Source organism: Geotrypetes seraphini, chromosome 11, assembly GCF_902459505.1.
Source record: "Geotrypetes seraphini chromosome 11, aGeoSer1.1, whole genome shotgun sequence".
Taxonomy (NCBI): domain Eukaryota; kingdom Metazoa; phylum Chordata; class Amphibia; order Gymnophiona; family Dermophiidae; genus Geotrypetes; species Geotrypetes seraphini.
This window is the reverse complement of record NC_047094.1, coordinates 23,811,028-23,837,355: the sequence shown is the minus strand read 5'-3', so window position 1 is coordinate 23,837,355 and position 26,328 is coordinate 23,811,028. Positions and strand designations below refer to the sequence as shown.

General features: G+C 41.7%; 1 protein-coding gene across 6 annotated transcripts in view; it reads left to right on the top strand.

Annotated features, from left to right (window-relative positions):
• TRRAP (transformation/transcription domain associated protein) overlaps positions 1 to 26,328 on the top strand; it is a 359,951-nt gene that overhangs the window by 239,069 nt on the left and 94,554 nt on the right. For all 6 annotated transcript variants that reach the window (XM_033914195.1, XM_033914194.1, XM_033914196.1 and 3 more), the window contains 3 exons: positions 6,890 to 7,081; positions 15,720 to 15,915; positions 19,840 to 20,105. In XM_033914195.1, coding sequence (XP_033770086.1) covers positions 6,890 to 7,081; positions 15,720 to 15,915; positions 19,840 to 20,105 — 654 coding nt within the window. The remainder of the gene's footprint in view (positions 1 to 6,889; positions 7,082 to 15,719; positions 15,916 to 19,839; positions 20,106 to 26,328) is intronic.

The following is a 26,328-nucleotide window of genomic DNA, read 5'->3' as shown; positions in this document are numbered from 1 at the left end:
TCCAGATTAATGGTATATACAGTTTCACCAAATAAAGGGGGGTCGATATTCCGCTTGAGTCAAGCAGCCGAGAAAGACTTGCTTGCTTAGATGACACTAGGTGGGGCATCCATTAATATTCAGTGGCTCTTTACTGGGCAGTGCCATCAAATAGCTGCAACTGCCCATTCCCAAACTGGGCACTGCAGGAGCAGTCTTAGGCATGCAATTAGAGAGGCACACACCCACAAGTTCTGGACTTGTCCGGTAGGAATAAGGAAAAGAAAATTTCACAGTAAGAAATTGTCTACTTCAAGATCCCTCTCAAGGAGGGGCATGTTTAGGCTGCTTGATGGTCTGAGAAGCAGAAATTTGATTGGCTTACTGGAGGCCACTGGAGCTAATAAAGCCTGATGCAGCCATCTAAGATTGGGTCCTTTTAGTGCCTGTTCTTTTTGTCCCATCCCTAAGAACAATAAATACACGAAGAGAGACAATTTGGAACGCGTTGCCGGCTTACATAAAGGAAGAAAAAACTCTTAATAGGTTTAAAGGAATACTAAAATGTTGGCTCTACAAAGAGGCTTTCGAAACTTGAATCTTACGAGGGTCCCACTCACAAGGAAGTGAACAAAAAATCCCTTTTACCTCTCCTGTTGTGTTGACCTCTTTGTAATTCTTTTCTATATGCATTGCTGTTCCTCCCACTTTCCTCGTGTGCAAGTTCGTCTGTCATTGTTTTTAGGAATATGTAAATATGTTGGATTCCCCCCTTTCTTTTTTTACTTGTACATCGCTTTGAATTAAGATATTGCGATTGAATCAAAATTTTAATAAAACTTGGAAAACTTCCTCTCCTTCCTCACACACACACCTCTCAATTTATTTGGTGCCTCCCAGTGGTGATCGGCCCCCTGTCGATGAAGAGAGCGCTTTCTCAGTACATTCAGTACTGTACTTTGCACTGAAGGGAAGTAGCGAATGCTTTCATGAACGTGTGATTTATTTATTTATTTTTTATTTATTTTAATTTTTCAGAAATATACAAATAATCAGAGGTACATCAAACGGTTCATAGACAACGGCGCGAAAGACAAAGGCGCGCCCAGACAATTGAGCGCAGCGTGGAGGCGCGCACCACTCAAAATTACTGTTTTTAGGGGCTCCGATGGGGGGTTTTGTTGGGGAACCCCCCACTTTACTTAATAGACATCGCGCCGGCGTTATGGGGGGTTGTAACCCTCCACATTTTACTGTAAACTTAACTTTTTCCCTAAAAACAGGGAAAAAGTTAAGTTTTCAGTAAAATGTGGGGGGTTACAACCCCCCACAACGCAGCGCGATGTCTATTAAGTAAAGTGGGGGGGTTCCCCCCCACACACCCCGTCGGAGCCCTAAAAACATTAATTTTGAGCGGTGCGCGCCTCCTCGCTGCGCTCAATTGTCTGGGCGCGCCTTTGTCCCGGCGCGCTTTTGACCTGACACCCATTAAACGTGTATCCAAAAATTACACACAAAACAAACCCTCTCCCCCCCCCCCCCAAAAGCTCAAAAATACAAACTGTTGTACTGTATCTCTTCAGTACAATGCATCAGAATACAACCAAAAGAACCAAACCTCCCTCCCCTTTCCCACCCCAGGGTCAATTTATACAAAGAAAAAATACGAGAAGATGATTGCAATGAATAAAAAGAAAGCTAAGCAAGTCATGTTATAGAGTCACACCATCGAACATAAGGATCCCACACCTTTAAAAAGGGAGTAAGTCGATTATGCAGCAAAGCAGTCAGTTTAGACATACAATAAATAAAATTCACTTTACGCAATAGAGACATTCGACCCGGGGGATAGGCCTGTTTCCAATATGCAGCCAATAAAAATCGAGCAGCCGTAAAAATAAAACATGCAAGTTTATGTGCTTTAGCAGGTAACTTAGCTAATGGAAGATGTAAAAGAGCACTACCCATGTTACGATAAAGAATGGTATGGATGAACGTGTGATTTAAATGGCAATATTCTTCTATGTGCATTTTTTGTGCACAAAAGTCCTGCATCTGGAGCTGATCTGTAGGCACGAGTGTGCCTGATGTTTAGCGTTCCTTGTTACATTGACCCTATAAAGAATAAATGCACCATCATTTACAGGCACAGCTGAAAAGAGAAGGCGTGAACTGAAAAGGTTTGATTTGCATTCTGCAGTGCTGTTGAAAAGGACAAGTAGTGCATTTTCCAAGTGCTGCTGCAAAGGCCTTTACTGGTAGTTTCCCTCCCATTCAGGCCTAAGGGCATGATTAGAAATAACAATGAAAGAGCAAAAGCCCTCTAAATGCTTCTTGAATGCGAGTGTCGTTTCTTCTTTGAGCCTCAGTGCTATGCATACAGGTCAAGAAGATAAAACACTATATTTAGCATCCCCCCAATTACTAGAACTGGGCTCAGTTTCTTTCCTCAGCTAACTAGATTCATATTGTCCCAACGTCCCCTTTTCATTATGTCCGTCTTTGAATAACTGAACAAATGCTGTCTCCTGGATACTTTTTTTTTTTTCTTCCCCTCTTCTTCCTAGGACTTAATTTTCAGTATCTGGAGAGCGGAGAATAAATTGAGTGGTAGATTTTTAAACCTTGAGTTGAAACTAAGAGAATTGATCATGTCTGACAGGTTCCGCTTTTGATGGCTTGCGGGTTCAGCAGCTCTGACAGCCACCAGCAAATGCAGACGATCTTTAAGCCTGAGTGGTATTGAATGAGGTATTTTCAGTAATGAGGCATTTACTAATGGACTAAAGAGAAAAAGAAACTCCAAGGCCATAAATTGTGTTTCCATTACTTCAGTCAAATTCATGTAAGAATGTCATGAAATGTGTTTTCACAAATAGCAGAACCTGAAAAAGTAATTGCCTCTGTGCCAAGGTGTCGCCTGCTTTTCTTGGCTATTAATTTCCTCTAGGCTGCTTTTTCTAAATCACACCTTTACAGAGCTGATATTAATATTTGTGACTTTTTTTTTTCTGTAAATGAAACTCCTCTGCCTCTTCAAAATGAGAATGAACAAACTGGAGTGGAAACATCTGTTCTCTTGAAACCCTGTGAATAGTTTTCACAAGCCACACTAAAGAACTTTAGCTTCAGTCACCAGACTAAATTCTATCCAGGGCTCAATCCCATCTGCTCATATCACCCCTTATGTTCAATGTTCTGTGATATTGTCAAATTCTGATCCTTACTGCATGCAAATAAAGCCTTTGGCAGTCTTGTGCCAGCACCATGAGACATCTTTATTTGGCTCTTGTTATTTTGGAATTAAAGCCACGGACGGCCATAGCTTGTTTTGGCACTTTCTGTAGAAGTGTCCTGGGAATAGTCATAGCGAGAGATTTTGCTAAAGGCTGAGGCTCTAAAGGCCCCATATCAGTTGGTAGAGTTGTATGCTGTGCTGGTGATATTTTGGAATTCATTAGCTGGTGGATATCCCTTACCATATACTACATTTTTCAGGTCAGCTGCAGACATTACATTACATTGGTGTCTTTGATTCCGCCAATAGCTTGTGGAATTGGCGCAAGGCGGATTACAAAAAGAGGAGATTCTGGTCATATCCAGAAGATTACAAGATAGCTATTTGGTTGGAACGTTTAGGGTTATATCACGAGCTTGTCTTGATAAATTTCCTAAATAACATGGTTTTTATTTCTCTTCTGAAGGTTTTGTAGTTTGGTGCTGAGATCAGTAAATTGGAGAGGTGGTTGTCTAGTTTCGCTGCTTGCGTGGTGAATAGCCCGTCGTGAATTTTCTTTCGCTGTATGCCTGTAATAGGGGGGGGGAGTGTAGGGTGTCTGTGTTCTCCTTGGTCTGGATGAGTTGTTCCAAATTAGGTGATTGTTCAAGTAGGCTGGTCAGTCTTAAAAATAAACACTTTTGTGGATAAAGTACTTCAGTACTCATGAAAACAAGCTTTTATAACCCCCCCAAATCTGTGTGCAAAATACAATGATATAAAAAAGTTGTAACCACCTACTGATTTTTCCCTATTGCATTTGTCACACTGAATGGTTTCTGATCTTTAAACAAAGTATAATATTAGATAAACAGAACCTGAGTAAAACCTGAAACAGTTCTTAAATTATTTTGTAATTTATTTAAGAAGCAAAATAATCCATCACCCAGGTGAAAAAATAACTGCCTCCTTAGTTATTTAATCAACCAGTTGACCAAACTTAATTGATGATTAGATTCAGGTGATTGAACACAGCCAGGCTTGATTGTAGCCAACGCTGGTGACTTTAAATACCTCACTAACTCCCCTCCCCCTTTTATGAAGCCGCATTAGACTTTTTTTTTATCTTCAACCGGTGATTTAAAAAAAAAGCCTAACACAGCTTTGTAAAAGGAACCCTAAATATTGAACTTTATGTATCATGAGAGTGCGGTAGTCACCACAAAGTTTTCACAGGAACGCTATGCCATGATCAAAGGAAATTCCAGAAGAGATGAGAAAAAAAATATCATTCAGGAAACGGTTAGAAAGCCATTTCTAAAGCTCTGGGATACCACTGAAGCACAATGAAAACCATTATCGCCAAATGGAGAAAACTTGGAACAGCGGTGAATCTTCCCAGTAGCGACTAACCTGTCAAAATTATTCCAAGGGCACAGCAACTACTAATCCCGGAAGTCACAAAACTTCCCAGAACATCACCCAAAGAACTGCAGGCCTCTCTAGCCTCAGCTAACGTCATTGTTCTTGATGCCACAATAAGTAAGGGACTGGGCAAAAACGAAATTCATAGCAAGGCTGAAACTGCTGCTCTCCAAGAGTAACATCAATGTTCGTCTCAAATTTGCAAAAACACACCTGGATGATCCCCAAGCCTTTTGAGATCATGTGTTTTGGATAGACAGTTCAATAGTGTAACTCTTTGGACATCACGGTTCCCATTAATTCTGGTGTAAAGCAAATTCTGCATTCTACAGTAAAAACATCATACCAGCAGTCAAGCATGGTAGTGGTAGTGTGTGATGGTGTGGGAATGCTTTGGTGCCTTAGGACATGGAAAACTTGCCATTAAAAAAGGAATTATGTATTCTGCACTGTATCATTGTTCTAGATCAGTGTGCCGCAAACTTTTTAAAGCCGCGGCACAATAAACATGGGCCTGTGACTGGAGGGCATTCGGAAGTGCACGGACGTGTGATGTCATCATGTTGACGCAGGTGCGGATGTGCTCCAGCCATAGCCCTAAGACTCCTATTGCCGCTGGTAGAGGGAGAGGTGTAGATAGCAAGAGGCACGTCCTCTAAGCAGTCAACCGACCCCTCTCCTTCTTGGGCGTCACGTGGCACACAGTTTGCGATATACAGGGTGCCCACAAAAACACTCCTTAATTTTAAATGGTTACAAAACCAAAATTTATTGGAATATTCTTTCACCTTTGAGGCTACAGTTTTCATCAACTCATAAAGTTTCATATGGTATCTGTTGATTACATACACTCGATGTGTTCCTCAGCAAACATCGATGCGATAATCGAGCTCGGACCAGACTCTCCGAAGCATATCCGGCGTGATTGCGTTTATATCTTCAGTGATGCAGGTAGTGGAGGTACGTACTCCCAAAAGAAAAAATCACAAACAGTAATATCCGGTGATCTCGGGGGCCACTTGAGGAGCACCTGGTCATTTTGTTGCATTGCATTGTCTGAAGGTTGTAACTTCTGCACCAATTGCAGAATGATCTCCACTTGATGAACTGTATTGTAAAGATATATTTAAAATGTGATTATTCACCTGTAACCCAACATGTTTGTAAAAGTCCTGTTATATTCTGTGCATGTTATTACTCTAATGCCGCCTAGATATAGGCGGTAGATAAATTTTTTAAATAAATAAATTATAAGAGTGAAAGTTGAAGCGATTGTGTAACGTCTTGCTAACTGTGCTTTTTGGGACTTGTATTTGCTGTCATCTTATTTATAAACATATTCCAATAAGTTTTGATTTTGCAACCATTTTGAAATCAAGGAGTATTTTTGTAGGCATCCTGTACCATTCTAAATGATGGCTTCATCAATACCTTTAGCTCTTCCATAGAGTAGACTTACTATTAGATAGTTAACTTTGGAACTCCCATTCGCTGATGTCACAGTTTGTGTGGTTTTTTTTCTCTTTGTCCCACCCTAAATGGAACACTGGACTGGTCTGGCATAGATGTAATGGAAGGGAAAATTATGTTTCTTACCTGATAATTTTCTTTCCTTTGGTCATGCCAGACCAGTCCAGAATCCCTCCTTCTCTGGTTTTCCTTAAGTGTTTTCTTCTTACAGGTATAGCTTCTTCTTTTCATTTCCTTCATTTCCTTCACATGGATGCCTCGCATCTCCTGACTTGGTAAAATACCAGTTGAGTATGAGCCTCATTCTGTAATGTTAACAGTATAGTCTCAGTGGCATGGTAGCTGTAATCGTTTCCAATTCATCTGTAATTATGAGCACCATTGCTTTGCTATTCAAAATGCTGAACATTCCAGGCTGCACGATGCCCTTAAAGGGCAAAGCTCATTGGATCATTTTTTCTCTATCTCCATCCACTGGTAGATGGATATAATTCATTCTTTCTGGACTGGTCTTACAAGACTGAAGGAAAGAAAATTATCAGGTAAGAAACACAATTTTCCCTATTATGCTTCTAGTAGATGCCTACTTTTCTTTATAGAATAAGCTCCAAATAGGGGCATTCTTGGTACATAGAAATAGGCACACCTTTATAGAAACACCCTCATACGTCTTGCACATACTTCCAGCTGAACTGAGATATTGAATGTTTTTTTTCTACTTTTAACTAATGTGAGGTGGTGATATTTAAAAAAAAACATTTTTATTTTATTTATGCATTTATTTATTTTTGCCATCAGGTGGAGCTGAGTTGCCCAAAGGAGATGGCATGGAAAGTCAACATGTATCGGGGTTATCTAGCAATCTGCCATCCTGAAGAACAGCAGTTGAACTACATTGAGCGACTGGTGGAGATGGCCAGCAGCCTGGCCATTCGGGAGTGGCGAAGGCTCCCATATGTTGTGTCTCATGTCCATACTCCCCTACTTCAGGTGAGCATGAGGTGTAAAGTTGATTTGATAGGACATAAGAACATAAGAAATGCCTCTGCTGGGTCAGACCCGAGGTCCATCATGCCCAGCAGTCCGCTCACGCGGTGGCCCAACAGGTCCCAGACCTGTGTAGTAATCTTCTATCTATACCCCTCTATCCCCATTTCCAGTAGGAATTTATCCAATCCTTTCTTGAACCCCAGTACCGTACTCTGCCCTATTACGTCCTCTGGAAGCGCATTCCAGGTGTCCACCACACGTTGGGTAAAGAAGAACTTCCTAGCATTTGTTTTGAATCTGTCTCCTATCAGCTTTTCCAAATGCCCTCTTGTTCTTTTGTTATTAGAAAGTTTGAAGAATCTGTCCCTCTTTACTCTCTCTATGCCCTTCATGATCTTATAAGTCTCTATCATATCTCCTTTAAGTCTCCTCTTCTCCAGGGAAAAGAGACCCAGCTTCTCCAATCTCTCAGAATATGACAGGTTTTCCATACCTTTTATCAGACGTGTTGCTCTCCTCTGAACCCTCTCGACTAACGCCATATCCTTCTTAAGGTACGGCGACCAATATTGGACGCAGTACTCCAAATGCGGGCGCACCATCGCCTGATACAACGGCAGGATAACTTCTTTCGTTCTGGCTATAATACCCTTTTTGATTATACCAAGCATTCTATTCGCTCTCTTAGCGGCCGCTGCACACTGTGCCGACGGCTTCATTGTCATGTCCACCATTACCCCCAAGTCCCTTTCCTGGGTACTCTTATTCAATAACATCCCTCCCATTGTATAGTTGTACCTCGAGTTTCTGCTCCCCAATATAGGCTGGTGGTGTGAGATTGCTCTGTAACTCTGATAATTATAATGGAAGTTTGCCACATTCAAATGCAACATTAAAAATGTTTCCTTTTCATCCAGTTAGACCAGCCAAAGCCAGTGGGTTGTGTCCCCTGACTGGCAGATAGAGAACTAGACAGTTTCTAGTGACATCACTAGAGCCTGGAGTTAGTGTATTTTTCTCTACCTCCAGCAAATGGTGTAACTGTTTGTTGTTTGGTTTTCTTTCCCTTCGGGTGCAGCCTTACTCCCTTAGTCCCAAGTCATCACCTGTGCTCTGTTGGTTGAGTTCACAGACCTTTTTGTGGTTGAGTTGGAGATCATTTGATCTCCACTCTAAGCCCTCATGTAGTTCGTGCTTGAGTGAGTGGTCTGGCATAGATCCTGTGGGGCTTTTGTCAGAGGAGCTATGGGCCTGTGACGGATTAAGGGGTTTTCCCTCACTAAGACTGCAGTTATATGTCATTGGGCAGAAGGGGGGGCGACATACAAAGTGGGGAAAACTACCTGTCCTAGAATGCCCTGAGCTTTGCAGTTCAGTGCTTAGATCCACTGGGGAAGGGGTGCAGCCCTGCTGAGTCAGAGGGGCGGGACTCAGGCAGGGAGGAGTACTGGAATCATTCGGAGAGGTCCCTAAGAGAGGAGATCTCGAGAAAGAGACTTCAATAAACATTAAACTTCCACTAGAGAACCCTTCCCTAGCTGTGGGTGAAAAGAACTCTGGGAAGCAGAGGGATTCTTATGAAACTGAGAGAGAAAAAGAGAACCCTTCCCTAGCCATGGGCTGAGAAAAAGTCCTGGGAAGTCAAGAAATCTGACAAGGACTTTTTGAAGAGCTGACAGTGCGAGACTTTTGGTACATGGCTGGCCAAGGTAAGACAACCTTATTATATTATATTGAGGATTATGGACTATTGACTGAGACCAGCCTTTGACCTTACTTAAGAAAAACTATTTACCCTTGAGCTGAGAAAGGGTTTTGTCTTACCAGAGCCTATGAGGTAACATGCTCAGGTCTCTACTTAATAAAAAATGATTATACCTGCAAGAGCATTCAGGCTGTTTATGTGAGAGGGCAAAGGGTCCAGGAAAATCCGGACTGGACTATGCCAGAGCCCTAATTGGTTCTCTGCCAGCAGGGCCACAGCCCTCCCTTCCTTTCCCCTGGTGCTTCTGGGAAAGCATGAAATAAAAGAAAATATCAGATTTGTAGCAGTACCTTTAAGACTTTGTGCCTAATAAAGCTCACTGAAAAAAAAAAAAAATAGCAGAAAAAATGTCAGTAGAGCTCTGGAATAGGGGTGTGTCCTGGGGAATTCTCAATTTGGTCTGTCTCTGGTAGGAGCCACCAGCTCCACATGCCCCAGGTTTGTGGGGTAGGGCGGTATATCAATTTTTTTTTTTATTTATTTATAAGTTTCAACATAATATCAAGCATTAAACTTGTACAGAAAAGAAATCAAGCCTGATACATTCTACAACAATCCAAAAGGAAATAGATTGTTATACAAATATGTTCATAATAATACATAGAAATTTCAGTGGCTTAACTTTACTCAAACCCTCAAATTGGATCCAAGACTTAAATATTTAGCGAGAAACAACAAAGTAGATTACAACTTAAAGAATCACTGCTATAAGCTGAGAGCAAAATGCATAACTTCTAATGAGCTTGCGATTTTCCTTTATCCAACCGGGATACAGACAGGAAAGTAGTTAATTGAAAGGGTTCAAAGAAAACATCCGTGCAAGTGAATTGTTCATCACCAAATGAATAAATATGTTTTCTTCAAATTTTTAAATAAACCTGAAACAGGGGCATCAGGTGGCTTCAGGAGGGCCCTGGAACTAACAGCTGGGTGTTGGCTTAGGGGTCCTTTTACTAAGGCGCGTTAACCAATTTAGCACGTACCATGTCCTTCTTTATGTACGGCGACCAGTGCTGTACGCAGTACTTCAGGTGAGGGCGCACCATGGCCCGGTACAGCGACATGATAACCTTCTCCGATCTGTTCGTGATCCCCTTCTTTATCATTCCTAGCATTCTGTTTGCCCTTTTTGCAGCCGCCGCACATTGTGCAGACGGCTTCATTGACTTGTCGATCAGAACTCCCAAGTCCCTTTCCTGGGAGGTCTCTCCAAGTACCGCCCTGGACATCCTGTATTCATGCCTGAGATTTTTGCTACCGACATGCATCACTTTACACTTATCCACATTGAACCTCATCTGCCATGTCGATGCCCATTCCTCGAGCTGATTATGTCACGTTGCAGATCTTCGCAATCCCCCTGTGTCTTCACTACATGGATTTACTGGTAAATGCTGTATCCTCCTGTGATCTTACTAATTAAGTGAAAAATAATGCTGTGATTTAATGGGAAAGATCTTTCAGCTGAAACACAGGCTGGGTCGGACCTTCTTAATAAAAGTGTTCTATGTCCCTATTTTTGAGGCCAATTTTGCTTTGTCTGGTCGTTTTGAGCTCTTTTGCTGTTAGATCCCTCTCTGTTTGTTACATATCTTAATTTCAGAACAGCATACAAGCTTTTCCACAGCAACTGATGTGACATTTCAAAGCCAACCTCCCCCCACCCCCCAGCGGACCAGTGCCACCAATGTAGCATGTTGCCAGTATGAAATTCAGTGCAGCATTTCAGAGCCCAGCTTCCTGCTTTTGAAAGTCAGAGCAAATTAAAACACTTTTGAAGAGGCTCACAGACCCTCTTACAGATTTAGAATTGTTGCAGAGCACTGGAGCAATGACAAAGGACATGTAGGCATCCTGCCAAAGAAACACATTCGATCTGTACCTGAACTTGGAGCCACAGCCTGTAAGGGAGGGACGGATGTTGCGGTACGTGCTGGGAGAGGCAAGGGTGGGGGAAGAAAAGAGGAATGCTTTAGAGTGGGAGTGGGCGAAGAGGATTTGGAGAAGAAAGGGAGATGTTTGGCAAGGAGAATGGAGAGAGAGGGAGGTTGCTAGGTTGGTGTGGAGAGAGAAGAGGCGGTTGTGTCACAGGCCCTGCCACTAGGAGCAAGGAGGCCTTGGGTAAAGGAATTGCAGATTTGCAGCCTCCTAACTGGAGGGTGGAAGAGAGTATTGGGATGGGGTGAGAGGTGAGAAGGAACAGGAAGGAAGAAATGTGAAAGGAAGAGGGCGGGATCAAAGAAAGTAAGAGTGATGAGAACAGAGGGGCAAAGGTAAGACATGGGGAAGAGCCATTAAAATGTTTATCTAACCCTATTGATTATTTTGAAACGTTATGTAGCCCTTCACTTGAAATATTTGGAATCCCGTGCTTGAGGATCCAAATCTTCTCCTGCAAGACAACCTATTTTTTTTTTTTTTTGCCAAAGTGCTTCCTATTTGTTCTGGCTCCTGTCCAACAAAATGAATGTTGATATTAATCTGGGAAAATGCCATTTCTGTTTACGATTTTCTTCCTTTTTTTTGTTCTTGTTATCAAAAACTGATAGATTTCCACTAAAAAGAAAAGTGAAAACAAAGGTTCTTACACCCAACAGTTAGTAAAGGTAGAGGATTTTTTTTTGGGGGGGGGGTTTCCCCCTGCATCCACAGTGTCAGGTTAATGGAATAAGCAATGAATGACAAAGATACAAATTCAGCCACGAGTTTGCAGCTGCAGTAATTACTTTTTATATATATCAGATAGCATGTGATTAAATACCTGGAAGAAAATTAAATTTACATGATGAATGGGAAGAGCATGAAGGTTAAAGTATTGTGTGAGCTGATACGGCGATAATTGTTGTAAAAAAATAATTATTACTTTCCCCCTTATTTTAATTCAGGAGATTAGACTTGGCAAATGTGAACCAATCCTTGTGCGTTTATTTTCTTTTGGTTAATGAGCAGTGAATGCAGTTCTTTGAAGTAGTGGTTGAAAGAGTGAATACGGTGATTGTGTTGTGTTACTTTGCGTTAAGCTGCATCAGGCTGAGGTCTCTATATTGCCTTCCCTCCAAATTGCACCTCAGAGGAAATTTATTGTGTCTCGGGACAGAGAGAAGTATTTGAATAGCTACTAAGTACTTTTCTGGCATCCTGATGAGACATGCTAACAAGAAATGGTACTGTTTAGTCGGTGTCGACCATGGCGACCTTATAGACACAGAAACTTCAGGAATGTTTTTGGACCACGAGAAATGCAGATCCGTGGCTATCGAGTAACAAGTGGTGTTCCAGCGTACACCATATGATCGGTTCCTTCCAAACAGAGCTTCGGTAGTAAAGGCTAATGTTTTTCAGGTGGATTTTTGAACGGAACGTTTTCTGAGGATTTATGAAGTTCCACATTCCTTAATCCAACATAATTAGAGATAAATTAGCCCCTCTGTTTTGCTTTAGATGTTGGACTATTGAAGTTTAGCAGGTGCTCTGTCTTAAATAACAGACTGTTCCTTTTTGAGGTTTAAAATAGTTAACTTTTTTTTTAAGGTTTTCCTGTAAATGTTTAGCCGCCTGGCAAGGGAAGCAATATAGTTCTGACCCTTAAAATTTAAAAACATTTCTGAAGGATAAAGTTCCTAGATAATTTTATTTCTTAGCATGCCCTGTGGACCAGTAAAAGTGGATTTATAATTTAAGTCCTTGTGATTTCATTTAATTATAGAATTTTGTAGTTAAGACACATAGAAACATGATGGCAGATAAGGGCCAAATGGCCCATGTGCAGCATCCACTATCTCCTTCTCTCCCTATTGGCTAAGGCTCTTTACACCTGCATTGTGATGTCATAGAACTTTATAGAAACATAGTAACAGGATGGCAGATAAAGGCCAAATGGCCCATCCAGTCTGCCCATCTGCAGCATTCACTGTCTCCTTTCCCTAAGAGATCCCCCGCTCCTGTCCCATGTTTTTTTTTTTTTTTAAATTTGGACACAGTTTTTCTTTCCACCATCTCTACAGGGAGACTACCAAGCATCTACCACCCTTTCTGTAAAAAAGTATTTCCTTAGATTACTCCTGAGCCTGTAACCTCTTAAGTTTATCCTGGGCCCTCTCATGCTGGAGTTTTCCTTCATTTGAATAAGGCTCACCTCCTGTACATTAACACCACAGAGAGATTTATTTATTTATTCCATTTTCTATACCGTTCTCCCAGGGGAGCTCAGAATGGTTTACATGAATTTATTTAGGTACTCGAGCATTTTTCCCTGTCTGTCCCGGTGGACTCACAATCTATCTAATGTACCTGGGGCAATGGGGGGATTATGTGACTTGCCCAGGATCACAAGGGAGCAGCATGGATTTGAACCCACAGCCTCAAGGAGCTGAGACTATAGTTTTAACCACTACGCCACATTCTTTGCCACATCTCTGTCATACCCCCCTTCTCCTGCCTTTCTTCCAGAGCATTCATATCGAGGTCCCTAAGTCTGTCCCTATACACTTTATGACAAGGACCTCTAACCAGTTTTGTAGCAGCTCTCTAGACCAGTGTTCTTCAACCACCAGTCTATGGACCAGTGCCGGTCCACAGAAATTTCCTGCCGGTCCACAGGGCCAGCAGGTGCATCAGGCCCAAAACAGTGTTCTTCAGCCGCCGGTCAACGGTGCGATCGATACGGCGTTATTTTCGAGCCAGCTCCCTCTTCCTAACTGATTCAGTGCACAAAGCCATGGGCAGTGGCTCCTACGGGCATTCTGCGCCTGAACCGGAAGCCTTCTCTCTGACGTTGCAACGTCAAAGGGAAGGCTTCCAGATGAGGCAAGGGACGTGCAAGGTGCAATTAGTACTATTATGGGGGCGGGGTCTGGGGTGGACATTGTGTAGAGATAGGTGGGGTCTGGCTCACGACTTAGCCCAGTGTTCTTCAACGCCGGTCCACGGACCGATGCCAGTCCACAGAATAATTCTTTTATTTCTGCCAGTCCATAGGTGTAAAAAGGTTGAAAAACACTGCTCTAGACCATCTACAACCTATTTATAACTTTTTGAAGGTGTGGTCTCCAGAACTGCACATGGCATTCTAAATAGGGCCTCCCCAGAAACTTATATAATGGCACTATTGCCTCCTTTTTCTTACTGTCCATTCCTCTCCCAAGTATCCTCCTGGCTTTGACCGTCACCTTCACAATCGCCCTCAAATCCTGCTTCTCTTTTGTACACAGAAGTACTTCGCCCCTTAGCTCAAGTGCATGGCCCTGCACTTTTTAGCATTAAATGCCGTTCCCTCCTCATTTGCATGCACGAATCGGAATCGGATCGGCACACAGGTAAGCGAATCGGGTCGCAAAGGGGTCGCAAACCGATCGGTACACGATCGGTTTGCTTTGTGAATCTAGCCCTTAGTTGCCAATTACTAGACCATTTTTCAAGCTTCGCTAGAACCCACCTCATGTTATCCACAACCTCCAGGGCGTCTACCCTATTACAGAATTTGGTATCCTCTGCAAAAAGACAAACTTTACCAGACAGTCCTTCCACAATATCACTCACAAAGATGTTAAAAAGAGCCGGACCAAGGACAGAATCCTGCGGCACTCCACATTTCATTAATATGATCGACTTGCACCAAAGGGATGTTAGATGGATATTATTTACTTTTCTTGTGATGAGTCTGTAAACCGCCTTGCTTGTTTGTGAAAGGCGGTATATCGATTGTTAATAAACGATCATTCGTGATCTGTTTATGGTGTATTTATTTTGTATTTCTGATTGTAAATGCTAAGAAAATTTCAAAATTAAACAAAAACAGTTAACGCGTTCCTTGGCACGCCAAAATCTGTTTTTGATGCGTGAAAGCTGAAAATTAAAATAGGGTTTCTTGCATGTGCTATATTTTACTTCAAAACGATAGAAGCCAGTTAGGTATGCTTGCACAGTAACTATTCAAAATAGCATAACTGAGTTTTTTGGGTTGTTTTTCCTACCCACTGTCCCTATCAAAGATGTGCATGAGCCAATCAAATGCCTTTTCATGAGAGGAGGATTTAGGATATTATTTCCATTCATGGCTGCCCCTACGGATTTGAAATAATTACAATCATTTCCAAGTTTCCAAGTTTATTATAAGATTTGATAAATCGCCTATTCCAGGTTCTAAGCGATGTACATCTATAAGTTACAAAGTTCGGGTAAACATACAAACTAAAAGAACTTAATATTAAACAAGTTAAAATAACATAAAATCACATGACTAGACATAAGCAACAAGACTGATTAACATGTATGATCAAAGAAGGGTAAAATTATGGGGAGCAATACAATTCAATATAAAAGAAACATTTAAGGTTAAAAACATTAGGAAAAGGGGAGAAGTTTAATGTAAAATGTAAAAAAGAAAAAATTCAATTAGTCACTAAAAGCGTCTTTAAAAAGGAATCCCTTAAGTTTGCTCTTAAATTTATCTAGCATTCTTTCCTCTCTCAAATAAATTGGCAAGGCGTTCCAGGCTAGAGGAGCCGTAACTGAAAAAATGGAGTGACGTCGTGTACCAATAACTTTTAACGACGGAACAACTAATAAGTGTTTGTTCAGTTGATCGTAATACTCTCGAAGTATTGTAGGGGATTAAAAATTTATAAATAAATGCTGGAGTTTTAAAAATTATAGATTAGTAACTAAGCTGCAGATCCTATAGTTGATGACAAGCAACTGGGAAATTTTTCCGGTATTACTTTTTTTCTTGAGGTGTTGCAGAGTGTAAAGGGGGATAATTAAAAAAAAAAAAAAAAACAACCCCAAAAACCCAATATAGCAAGTCATAATTGTAAGTCATTGCGTCTGACCTACATAACAGTTGTTTGATGTTTGTTTCTTGACCTGCTTTAGGCTGCGCAGCAAATCATTGAGCTTCAGGAGGCGGCCCAAATAAACGCAGGCTTGCAGCCCACTAACTTAGGCCGGAACAACAGCCTACATGACATGAAGACAGTAGTGAAAACTTGGAGGAACAGGCTTCCGATTGTTTCTGATGACTTATCCCACTGGAGCAGCATTTTCATGTGGCGACAGCATCATTACCAAGGTACCACACAAAGCCCTTGCTGAACGTTGCATCTTGAAGCAATTTGTGAGAAATGAGTCTTGGAACACATTTGCAACTAGCTGAGGTCCGCTATGTACAGTGACAAAATTGTTCAGCTAGCTGTAGGAAAAGTGGGTTGCTGCAAGATTTTAAACAGAAGTTTTCTAGAAAGTTTTCTCATTTGCATAAACTATGCATAACAGTTTTCTTTAGAATTTTACTGTATTAATTTTCTTGATAATAGACTTGTGATCTGATATGAGATTAGTTGACTTATTTATTTAAATAAAAAGGAAATGCTCACTAGATTTATTTATCGCTATATTTCATGGGATTTCAAGTACCAACAAAAAGAAATCCAACCAAATCTGCAGGAAAAACACCGAAGCAGGAAAACCAAACAAAACTGCAGACAATGTACATGATGCAGGCAAAAATGTATTATTCCCAAGTTAAAATGCAGTAATATAAAAACCTTTTTACCAACCAAGAGTCCCAACACGGTCCGTGTTTCGGACAACACGCTTTTGTCAGGGGTCCATGGTAAATCAAATGTACCGCAAAAAATGAAGGTAACAAAAAATGCCTATATATTAAATTCGCTGAAAGTGCCTACGCCCTCTGACAGGCCTATGCCCTCTGACAGGCAGGCCCACCTCTTAAAAATGGCAGGCTTTTTTCCCGGTGCATCCTGGGATGTACTGGGAGGGACCTAAGGCCCTAATTGGCTCAGGCAACTAAGTCCCCTTCCCTGGGCAGGGCTTTAGGCACCTGAGCCAATCAAGGATTTTGGCTCCTACCAATGTATCCCACAGACTTGGAGACCCCAATATGTATACTCTGGAAGAAAGGCGAGAGAGAAGGGGGATATGATAAAAACGTCTTAAGTATCTCCGTGACATTAATGTACAGGAGGTGAATCTTTTTAAAATGAAGGAACACTCCAGAATGAGAGGGCTTTGGATGAAGTTAAGAGGTGATAAGCGCAGGAGTAATCAAAAAAAATATGTTTTTTTACAGAAAGGGTGGTAGACCCATGGAATAGACTCCTAGTAGAGGTGGTAGAGACAGAGACTGTGTCTGAATTCAAGAAAGCATGGTACAGGCACATGGGATCTCTTAGAGGAGGAGAAAGTGGATGGGCGGATTGGATGGTCCATTTGGCCTTTATCTGCCGTCATGTTTCTATAACCATAAAGCTCTATGACCTCACAATGTAGGTGTAAAGAACCTTAGCCTATAGGGAGAGGAGGAAATGGATGATGCAGATGGGCTATTTGGCCTTTATCTGTTTCTATATAGCAGTTGAGCATTTTATTTGAATTTTTGTTTTATTTGTATCCTTTATTGGAACATATGACAGGTAATAAGATAACAAGGTAAAGCTCTATTTTTAAATGACCCAAAGTCTGCTTTGTTAAAGCATAAAAGAATGGGCATACATGAGGAAATTCCATAAACTGTACCTATGTTAGGCTCCGCTAGACACCCTAATCACAGATGCCTAACTAAAATTCTCACACAAATTATTTTTTAATGAGTTAAATGGAATGGTGATTGAACACACCATTAAAAGCCCATTGAAAAACAATTTTTTAAATTGATAATTTGGGCTGTGTGCTCTCATCCATACAGTGCTTAGTGATGCGTAAGTCGAGGCACCCTCCGACACCTACCTATAAAGTAGGCGTGGTAGACTTAGGTGTTGATAAGGCCCGGTAAAACCTGGCCTAATATATGGGCGCTTACCTCAAGGATGCCTAACGACTCCTTAAGTCTGCTTAGGCGCCGCTCGGTGTTTATTCTAAAAACGGTGCTTTGCGGTTGATTGACAGCTACATGGAGTGGCACCGTTTATAGAATCAGGTCCACAGTGTTTTAGCTAAATCTGGATATCCTTCAGAAATAAAATGATGTATTTAACTTTGATTTTGAAGGTTAGTTTGGTAGCCTGACCTTTTGGCTTCCACGTGGTTCATAGACAAAACCGCGGAAGACAAAGGCGCGCGCCGACAACTGAGCGCAAGACGGAGGCACGCGCTGAAGAAAATGACAGTTTTTAGGGGCTCCGACGGGGGGTTTTGTTGGGGAGCCCCCCCACTTTACTTAATACAGATCGCGGCGGCATTGTGGGTGGTTTGTAACCCCCCTCATTATACTGTAAACTTAACTTTTTCCCTGTTTTTAGAGAAAAAGTGAAGTTTTCAGCAAAATGTGGGGGGTTACAACCCCCCAGACCCCCCACAACGCCCCCACAACGCGGCGCGATCTGTATAAAGTAAAGTTGGCGGATTCCCCCCCACACCCCCCCTGTCGGAGCCCCTAAAAACAGTTATTTTCTTCGGCGCGCGCCTCCGCACTGCGCTCAGTTGTCGGCGCACACCTTTGTCTTCCGCGGTTTTGACCTGACACCCTTCCACGTAGCACTGATACAATCCTAGAGAAGCACCGGAGAGAAAATCTGCCCTGCTAAGCAAGAATGCGGTATCTGCAGTAAATCACATTACAAGGAAAGTGACGTTTTCTAACGTTCCTTTGTCAAGCTGACGATATACAGTAAAACCTTGGATTGCAAGTAACTTGGGTTGCAAGTGTTTTGCAAGACAAGCAAAACATTTTATTAAATTTTAACTTGATATACAAGCAATGTCTTGCAATACAAGTACAGTATATACACATCACAACTGAGCCGATGGTTCTTCTCTGTCTGATGCTGCAAGAGTGTAGTGACTGTTCTAAACGAGCGAAGTCTCGCAATACAAGTACGTATAGTATTTTGTATTAAATTTTTTGGGTTGTGGAACGAATCGTCTGAGTTTCCATTATTTCCTATGGGGAAATTCTCTTTGATATACGAGTGCTTTGGATTACAAGCATGCTTCTGGAACGAATTATGCTCATAAACCAAGGTTTGACTGTATTTCATTTCTAACGTTTGTGTGTATTTAGGGTGAGGGTAATGGATTTATTTTATAAACAAAAAAAAACCTTTTAAAACAAAGTATATTGTCAGATTGGCAAATGAAATGTTTTGAAAAGTTCACTTTCCTTGAATTGTGATTTACTGCAGCTAGTGGTTTTGCTTAGCAGGGCAAAAGGAAGCCCTAGGGATGCACAAGAACTCAAGTTTAGCTGCATGGGTATCAGGTGTTAAGTTTCGCTCTTAATGAGTTTGAGCCACATATAGTGCAATAATGCTGCATATGGGGATCGATGCTTTTGTTGACTTCATTAGAATGGTATTTAAAAAATGCTGCAGAGTTGAACATGTCCTATAGTACTGTGGAAATAACTAGAGTTATCAGGAGAGATTCTTTCTTCCCACAAATTTTATTTTATAACACTAATATAATATAAGCTTGTATATTTTATATTGACTAGAATAGAATGAGTAGTGTAAATTGTCTGTTTACTCTTTCCAAAAATACAAGGATTAGGGGCATGCAATGAAGCTACTAAGTAGTAAATTTAAAACAAATTGGAGAAAATATTTCTTCATTCAATGTGTAATTAAATTCTGGAATTTGGTGCCCGAGAACATGGTAAAAGCAGTTAGCTTAGCAGGGTTTAAAAAAAAATGTCTGAATAATTTACTAAGAGAAAAGTTCATAAGCCATTATTAAAATGGACTTGCAAAAATCCACTGCTTATTTCTAGGATAAGCATAAAATCTGTTTTTCTCTTTTGGGATCTTGAGCCAGACATGGGGGGGAAGCCACTGCTTGCCCTGGGATCGATAGAATGGAATTTGATACTACCTGGGTTTCTGCCAGGTACTTGTGACTTGGAAGAGCATACTGGTCTTGATGGACCTTTGGCCTGTGCCAGTATAGCAAGGCTTATGTTCATATTAATTAAAAAGAAAGATAAGACATTATTTGACGTTTTACCTTTGTTTTGGTTTTTTTATCTTTTTATGTCAAGCCATCGTGAACTCCTATGAAAATAGTTCCCAACATGATCCGAGTTCTAATAATGCCATGCTGGGTGTGCATGCCTCTGCTTCAGCCATCATTCAGTATGGGAAGATTGGCCGAAAGCAAGGACTGGTGAACGTAGCTCTTGACATCCTGAGCCGGATTCATACAATTCCTACAGTGCCTATCGTAGACTGTTTTCAGAAGATTCGGCAGCAAGTCAAATGCTACCTTCAGCTGGCTGGCGTCATGGGCAAAAACGAGTGCATGCAGGTAGGGGAAGCAACATATATGTTCCTTTCCAGAAGAAATGTGCCATCACATGTAGGTGAAACTCTGTAATGCTTCACATACTGTTTGACTGCAGATATGCTGAATCCCTGAAGAGAAACAGGCCGGGCTGACTTTCAGGCTTATTATGTTTCCCCAAAAATAAGACCTACCCCGAAAATAAGGCCTAGCATCATTTTCGGGGTAGGTCTTAATATAAGCCCTACCCCAAAAATAAACCCTAGTCCCAGGATTCATGGCAGAGAGAAATCCCCGACGGACAAGGCCAACAGCCTGTTTAGAGTGCTGCCGCCGGCCTGATGCTGCTTCATTTGAAGGGAGGGCTCAATTGCGGGCGGTGGGGAGGGAAGAATGGAGGGTCAGCAGGGGTTTGGATGCACGGTGGGGGTGGAGGGTGCTCAAGGGTTCTGCTGCACAAGGGATGGGAGGGAAGGATAGAAACTGGGCAAAATCTTCTGCACAGGGGGATGGGAGGAAGGAAGGGAAGGATAGAAGCTGGACAAGGGTTCTGCACGAGGGATGGGAGGGAGGGATGGATAGCAGCTGGGCAAACTTCTGCTGCATAGGGGGATGGAAAGGAGGGGAGGAAAGATGCTGCACATATGGGGAGAAAAAGGAAAAAGAAAGAGAGAGATGATATCCCAAAAATAAGACCTAGTGCAGGGGTGTCAAAGTCCCTCCTTGAGGGCCGCAATCCAGTCGGGTTTTCAGGATTTCCCCAATGAATATGCATGAGATCTATTAGCATACAATGAAAGCAGTGCATGCAAATAGATCTTATGTATATTCATTGGAGAAATCCTGAAAACCCGACTGGATTGCGGCCCTCAAAGAGGCACTTTGACACCCCTGACGTAGTGCCTTTTTTGGGTCCCATATGAATATAAGACACTGTCTTATTTTGGGGGAAACATGGCAATCACAACACATAACTATATCTGATGACAATTCAGAAATGCCACACAAGAAGCAGAAAAAAAACCAACCATAGAGGAAAGTAGATTTCACACCTCGCCACCAAAGATGCTACATGTAATAAATTTTATCTTTGTTGGTTCTTTTGGCTACTTTTTGGGTGACAATTTGGACTTTGCTGCAACTTTTTTTTGTGCATTTGATTTTTCCAAAGCTGAAAATCAAGCCTGTTTTTTTTGCTTTCGAGGTCAGGCGTTGCTTGGATGGACAGAATGTCACTTTGGTTGCCAAATTAAATTTTTAATTTTGCTGTTTATACATTGGTTCAATATAGGGTGTAGATACTAAAGCATTGGATCCCTGAGGAAGGCTGTCCATCAGCTAAAACACCGGCCATGTAGGTCCCATTGTTGAAGTGGATTATGTAATCTAATCTAAGCTTTGATTTTATATACCAGTTCATCCCTAAAAGAGGGCTTGACTCGGTTAACAAAATGTTAATGAAATATGCAAGAGATTAGAGCAAAAACTGTATCTTTTAAGACCAAAACATTTTATCTTATAGAGTCATTTATTTGAAGGGGAAAAGTCATTAAGAAATAAGGATGTCTTCAATGCTTTATGAAAAATGTATAAATGAGGGAGAACTCTTAACTATAGAAGGAAGGCCATTCCAAATTTTTACGAACAAGAAAGAAAATGATCGACAGAAATTGACAATATTGTTCGTCCCTTTTGAAGACTTTTTTTTTTTTTTTACTATATTTATTATATATTTATTATTTTTTATATTTTGGCAAGAAACAGTTGATCAAGAGCATCGGTTCTACTTTTTGCCCTGCAGCAGAATTTTGAATGGATTGAGTTGCACTCAAGTTTCAAGTTTATTAAAAGTTTGTTGTACACGCAATATCAAATACTTCAATGCATATGACATTTTAAAATTGGGAGACAAAATAAAACAATTTGTACATATAAACATACAATATATGTACACAGGTAATTAGCAATACAAAAGGGAAGAGGGGTGAACTACAATCTTTAAGGAAAGTAAAAGTACATTTAAGGAAAAACAACATCAGGAGGGTACTGAAGAATGTTTTAAAAAATATGGCTAAGCCTAAAAGAGGATAGGGGAGGTTGAGACCTATACATAAGGTCTAGTTAAAATTTGATATTTGAGCCTGGTATTAATGATAGATGAATTATCCTATCTATGACTCAAATGCGTCTTTGTACAGGTAGCATTTTAATGTGCTTTTTGAATTTTTCTAATGAGGTTTCTCCACGTTGATAGATTGGTAAATTGTTCCAAAGCTTGTTTAAAAAGAAACAGATCACTGGATTATATAGTGACACATGATTTTGGGTGGATTAAAGAAAAGGAACAAGTAGTTTGCTGAGAAGGAACTAATCAGGATTTTAATTTGCTTGTAAGAGTAATGATAGCATGAAATTTGAGTAAAAACAACAGTAAGAATCAAAAAAGAGACATAACAACTCTTCTGTAAGACTTCTGAATCAGGAAATAGATTGCTATGGCATGTTTATTTGGAGTCTTTTTTTTAAGTTGCTAAAACAGTTGCAGAAAATCCTAAATGGTAGTTAAAAAGTTCACAGGCAAAAAGCAACAGCCTGGCTGGGGTCAGAGGATTAAGTGAGATTTAAGAGCGTAACATGCAGAGAGCAGTGGCAGGAAGTGTGCACGTTGAAAAGTAGGCCCATGGCCTCATGTACAGATATGACTCTTCGAAATCTGAGTTCCCTGTGGTTCTTTGTTTCCATTGAACTTCAGCAAGATTGGAAAAGCACACTGCTTTGATAGCTGTCACCTCCTGTACCTCGGAACTCACCTTTGACGTGATTATTATCAGATCCCAAGATCCTTGTTTTGCCACTTCTAACTGCCCTTCAAAATTGATTGATGCCATGATTGTAACAGCTCTTATGCACATACTGCCTCTTTACTGGACTACACTTTATGGTGGAACTCGTTATGCACGTATCACAAATATGAATCTTATGCTCATGAAAAACGTTGTATTTCTAAACTGTCTATACATTCCTGCCATCCTCCTTCTCCTTGGAAATTCGGTTCATAGTCAGTGGCGCGCAAGACGCCAGCGCGCCGACAATTCGGCGCAAGACAGAAGCGCGCGGGGGAAAAAATAATTTATAAAGAGCTCCGACGGGGGGGTTAGGGTGGCAACCCCCCAATTTATTGGTTAGTGTTCGCGCTGCTGTTGGAGGGAGGTTCGGGGGGTTGGAAACCTCCATTATAGAGAAAATGGAACTTTTTCTGATTTTTTTCCGGAAAAGCTCCGTTTTCTCTATAATGTGGGGGGTTTCACCCCCCACACCCCTCCCCGCAACGGCAGCATGAACACTAACCAGTAAAGTGGGGGGATTGCCACCCTAAACCCCCCCCTGTCAGAGCTCTTTAAAAATTACTTTTTCCCCCGCGCGCTTCTGTCTTGCGCCAAATTGTTGGCGCGCTGGCGTCTGGCATGCGATTATCCCGTCACCGGAAATTCTTAGATCATTTTATGCAATCTAGCTAATTGACCACTCCTGCTACATGATGATGTACATTTCTCCTGTAGACCCTGTTTTCTTTCTTTTTATCTTCTTTCTATCCCTTTCTCTTTCTTTCCTCCTCCCCTCTCTACACTCCATTTAGCCTTTAGCCTATATCTTAAGGCCTAGTTTATATTGGTTTGGTTCGGGGGCTATTGGCACAGTGGAATGTACATTTATATGTTAACCATGTTGTATTGCTCTATAGTGTTTTGTACTTCCACGGCATTTGTAATTTCTGACCGCATTTGTAATTTCTGACCCCCAAATTCCAATAAAACTTTTGAACTGGAAAAGCACACTGCATAGAGAGCACTACATTTCCAAAGATATTCTTTATATGCACGCAAATTCTCACATTATGCCCATGTCCCATTAGTATAATCACACCACATGACCCACATGAGTTTTTCATGATACATTGGAGGTGAATTTGCTCTTTCTTTTTCAGGAAATGGAAAAAAGACCAAACAGAGGAGAACCAAAGAGTGCACAAACAACACCAGAAGGAGTGTCACCGAGTGGTTAGAAAAGCAAAAAGAGAATACGAAGAGAGACTTGCAGAGGAAGCAACAAACTTCAAGTCGTTCTTCAGATACGTCAAGGGGAAGCAACCGACGAGAGAAGAAGTGGGACCATTGGACGATGGTGACAGAAAGGGAGTAGTAAAAGAAGAGAAAGAGATAGCTGACAGGTTAAATGAGTTCTTCACGTCAGTCTTCACAATGGAAAATATAACCAACATTCCGGAACCCGAGGAGATCGTAATAAGAGACCAAGATGATAAGCTGGTCGATTTAGAAATAAGCCAAGAGGATGTACTTAAGCAGATTGACAGACTAAAGAACGACAAATCGCCAGGTCCGGACGGCATTCACCCAAGGGTACTCAAGGAGCTAAAAAACGAAATAGCGGAGCCATTTCGACAGATATGCAACCTATCCTTAAAAACCGGTGAGATCCCGGAGGATTGGAAAATAGCAAATGTCACGCCCATCTTCAAGAAGGGCGCAAGAGGAGACCCGGGAAACTACAGGCCGGTAAGCCTGACCTCAGTCCCGGGAAAGATGATGGAGGCACTGATCAAAGACAGCATCTGTGAGCACATCGAAAAAAATGGGCAGCTAAAACCGAGTCAACACGGCTTCTGCAAGGGTAGGTCATGCCTCACTAACTTATTGTACTTCTTTGAGGGGGTGAGCAGTCAGGTGGATAAAGGGGAAGCTATAGACATCATTTACCTTGACTTCCAAAAAGCCTTCGACAAGGTGCCACACGAGAGACTGCTTAAAAAGATATGGAACCACGGGGTACAAGGGGAGGTCCACCGATGGATCAAGGTCTGGCTGGCAAACAGGAAGCAGAGGGTTGGCGTAAAGGGCCACTACTCAGACTGGAAAGGGGTCACGAGCGGAGTTCCGCAGGGGTCGGTGCTGGGACCGCTCCTGTTCAATATCTACATAAACGACCTAGAGGCGGGAATCAAGTGTGAGGTCATTAAATTTGCAGATGACACCAAACTATGCAGCAGGGCTCAAACCAGGGAAGACTGCGAGGATCTTCAAAAGGATCTAACACAGCTGGAAAAGTGGGCCGAAAAATGGCAGATGAGCTTCAACGTGGGGAAATGCAAGGTCATGCACGTGGGGAAAAAGAACCCGATGTTCACATACAAAATGGGGGGAACATCACTAGGGGTCAGCAACCTGGAGAGAGACCTGGGAGTGATGGTAGATGAAACACTGAAGGCATCAGCACAATGCGCCACGGCCTCAAGGAAAGCAAACAGAATGTTGGGTATCATTAAGAAGGGTATTACAACCAGGACGAAAGAAGTCATCATGCCGCTATATCGTGCAATGGTGCGGCCGCACCTGGAGTACTGCGTCCAGTACTGGTCGCCGTACCTCAAGAAAGACATGGCGGTACTTGAGGGAGTACAAAGAAGAGCAACTAGACTGATAAAGGGAATGGAAAAACTTCCATATACCGAAAGATTGAAGCAGTTGGGACTTTTCTCCCTGGAGAAGCGAAGACTTAGAGGAGACATGATAGAAACCTTCAAGATCCTGAAGGGCATAGAAAAAGTAGACAGGGACAGATTTTTCAAATTAAGGGGCGCCACAAGTACAAGGGGGCACTCGGAGAAATTGAAAGGGGACAGGTTTAGAACAAACGCTAGGAAGTTCTTTTTCACTCAGAGGGTGGTGGATACGTGGAACGCGCTTCCAGAGGCTGTTGTAGACAAGAAAACATTAAATGGTTTCAAAGAAGGTTTGGATAGATTCCTAGAAGAAAAAGGGATTGAGGGGTATAGATAGGTATAGACCATTGCTCAGGCAATGGGCCTGATGGGCCACCGCGGGAGCGGACCGCTGAGCAGGATGGACCTAGGGTCTGCCTCAGCGGAGGCAACTTCTTATGTTCTTATGTTCTTATGTTCTTAACACCATCCCCCTGTTTTACTAAGGAGCACTATACATTTTAGCGCGCGCTAACGCGTCCATAGACTAACATGCACGCGTTAGCGTTTAGCGTGTGGTTAGCGTGCGCTAAAACGCTTAGCACGCCTTAGTAAAAGGAGCCCTATGTCATTTCTATTTATGATCGGCCACAATATGTTTGTTACACTTTTGTACACGTTTTTTTCCTCCGCACCATTGGTTCTCCTTTTGGCTCTTTTGTTCACCATCTTAAGCACCTGATTTTCGTA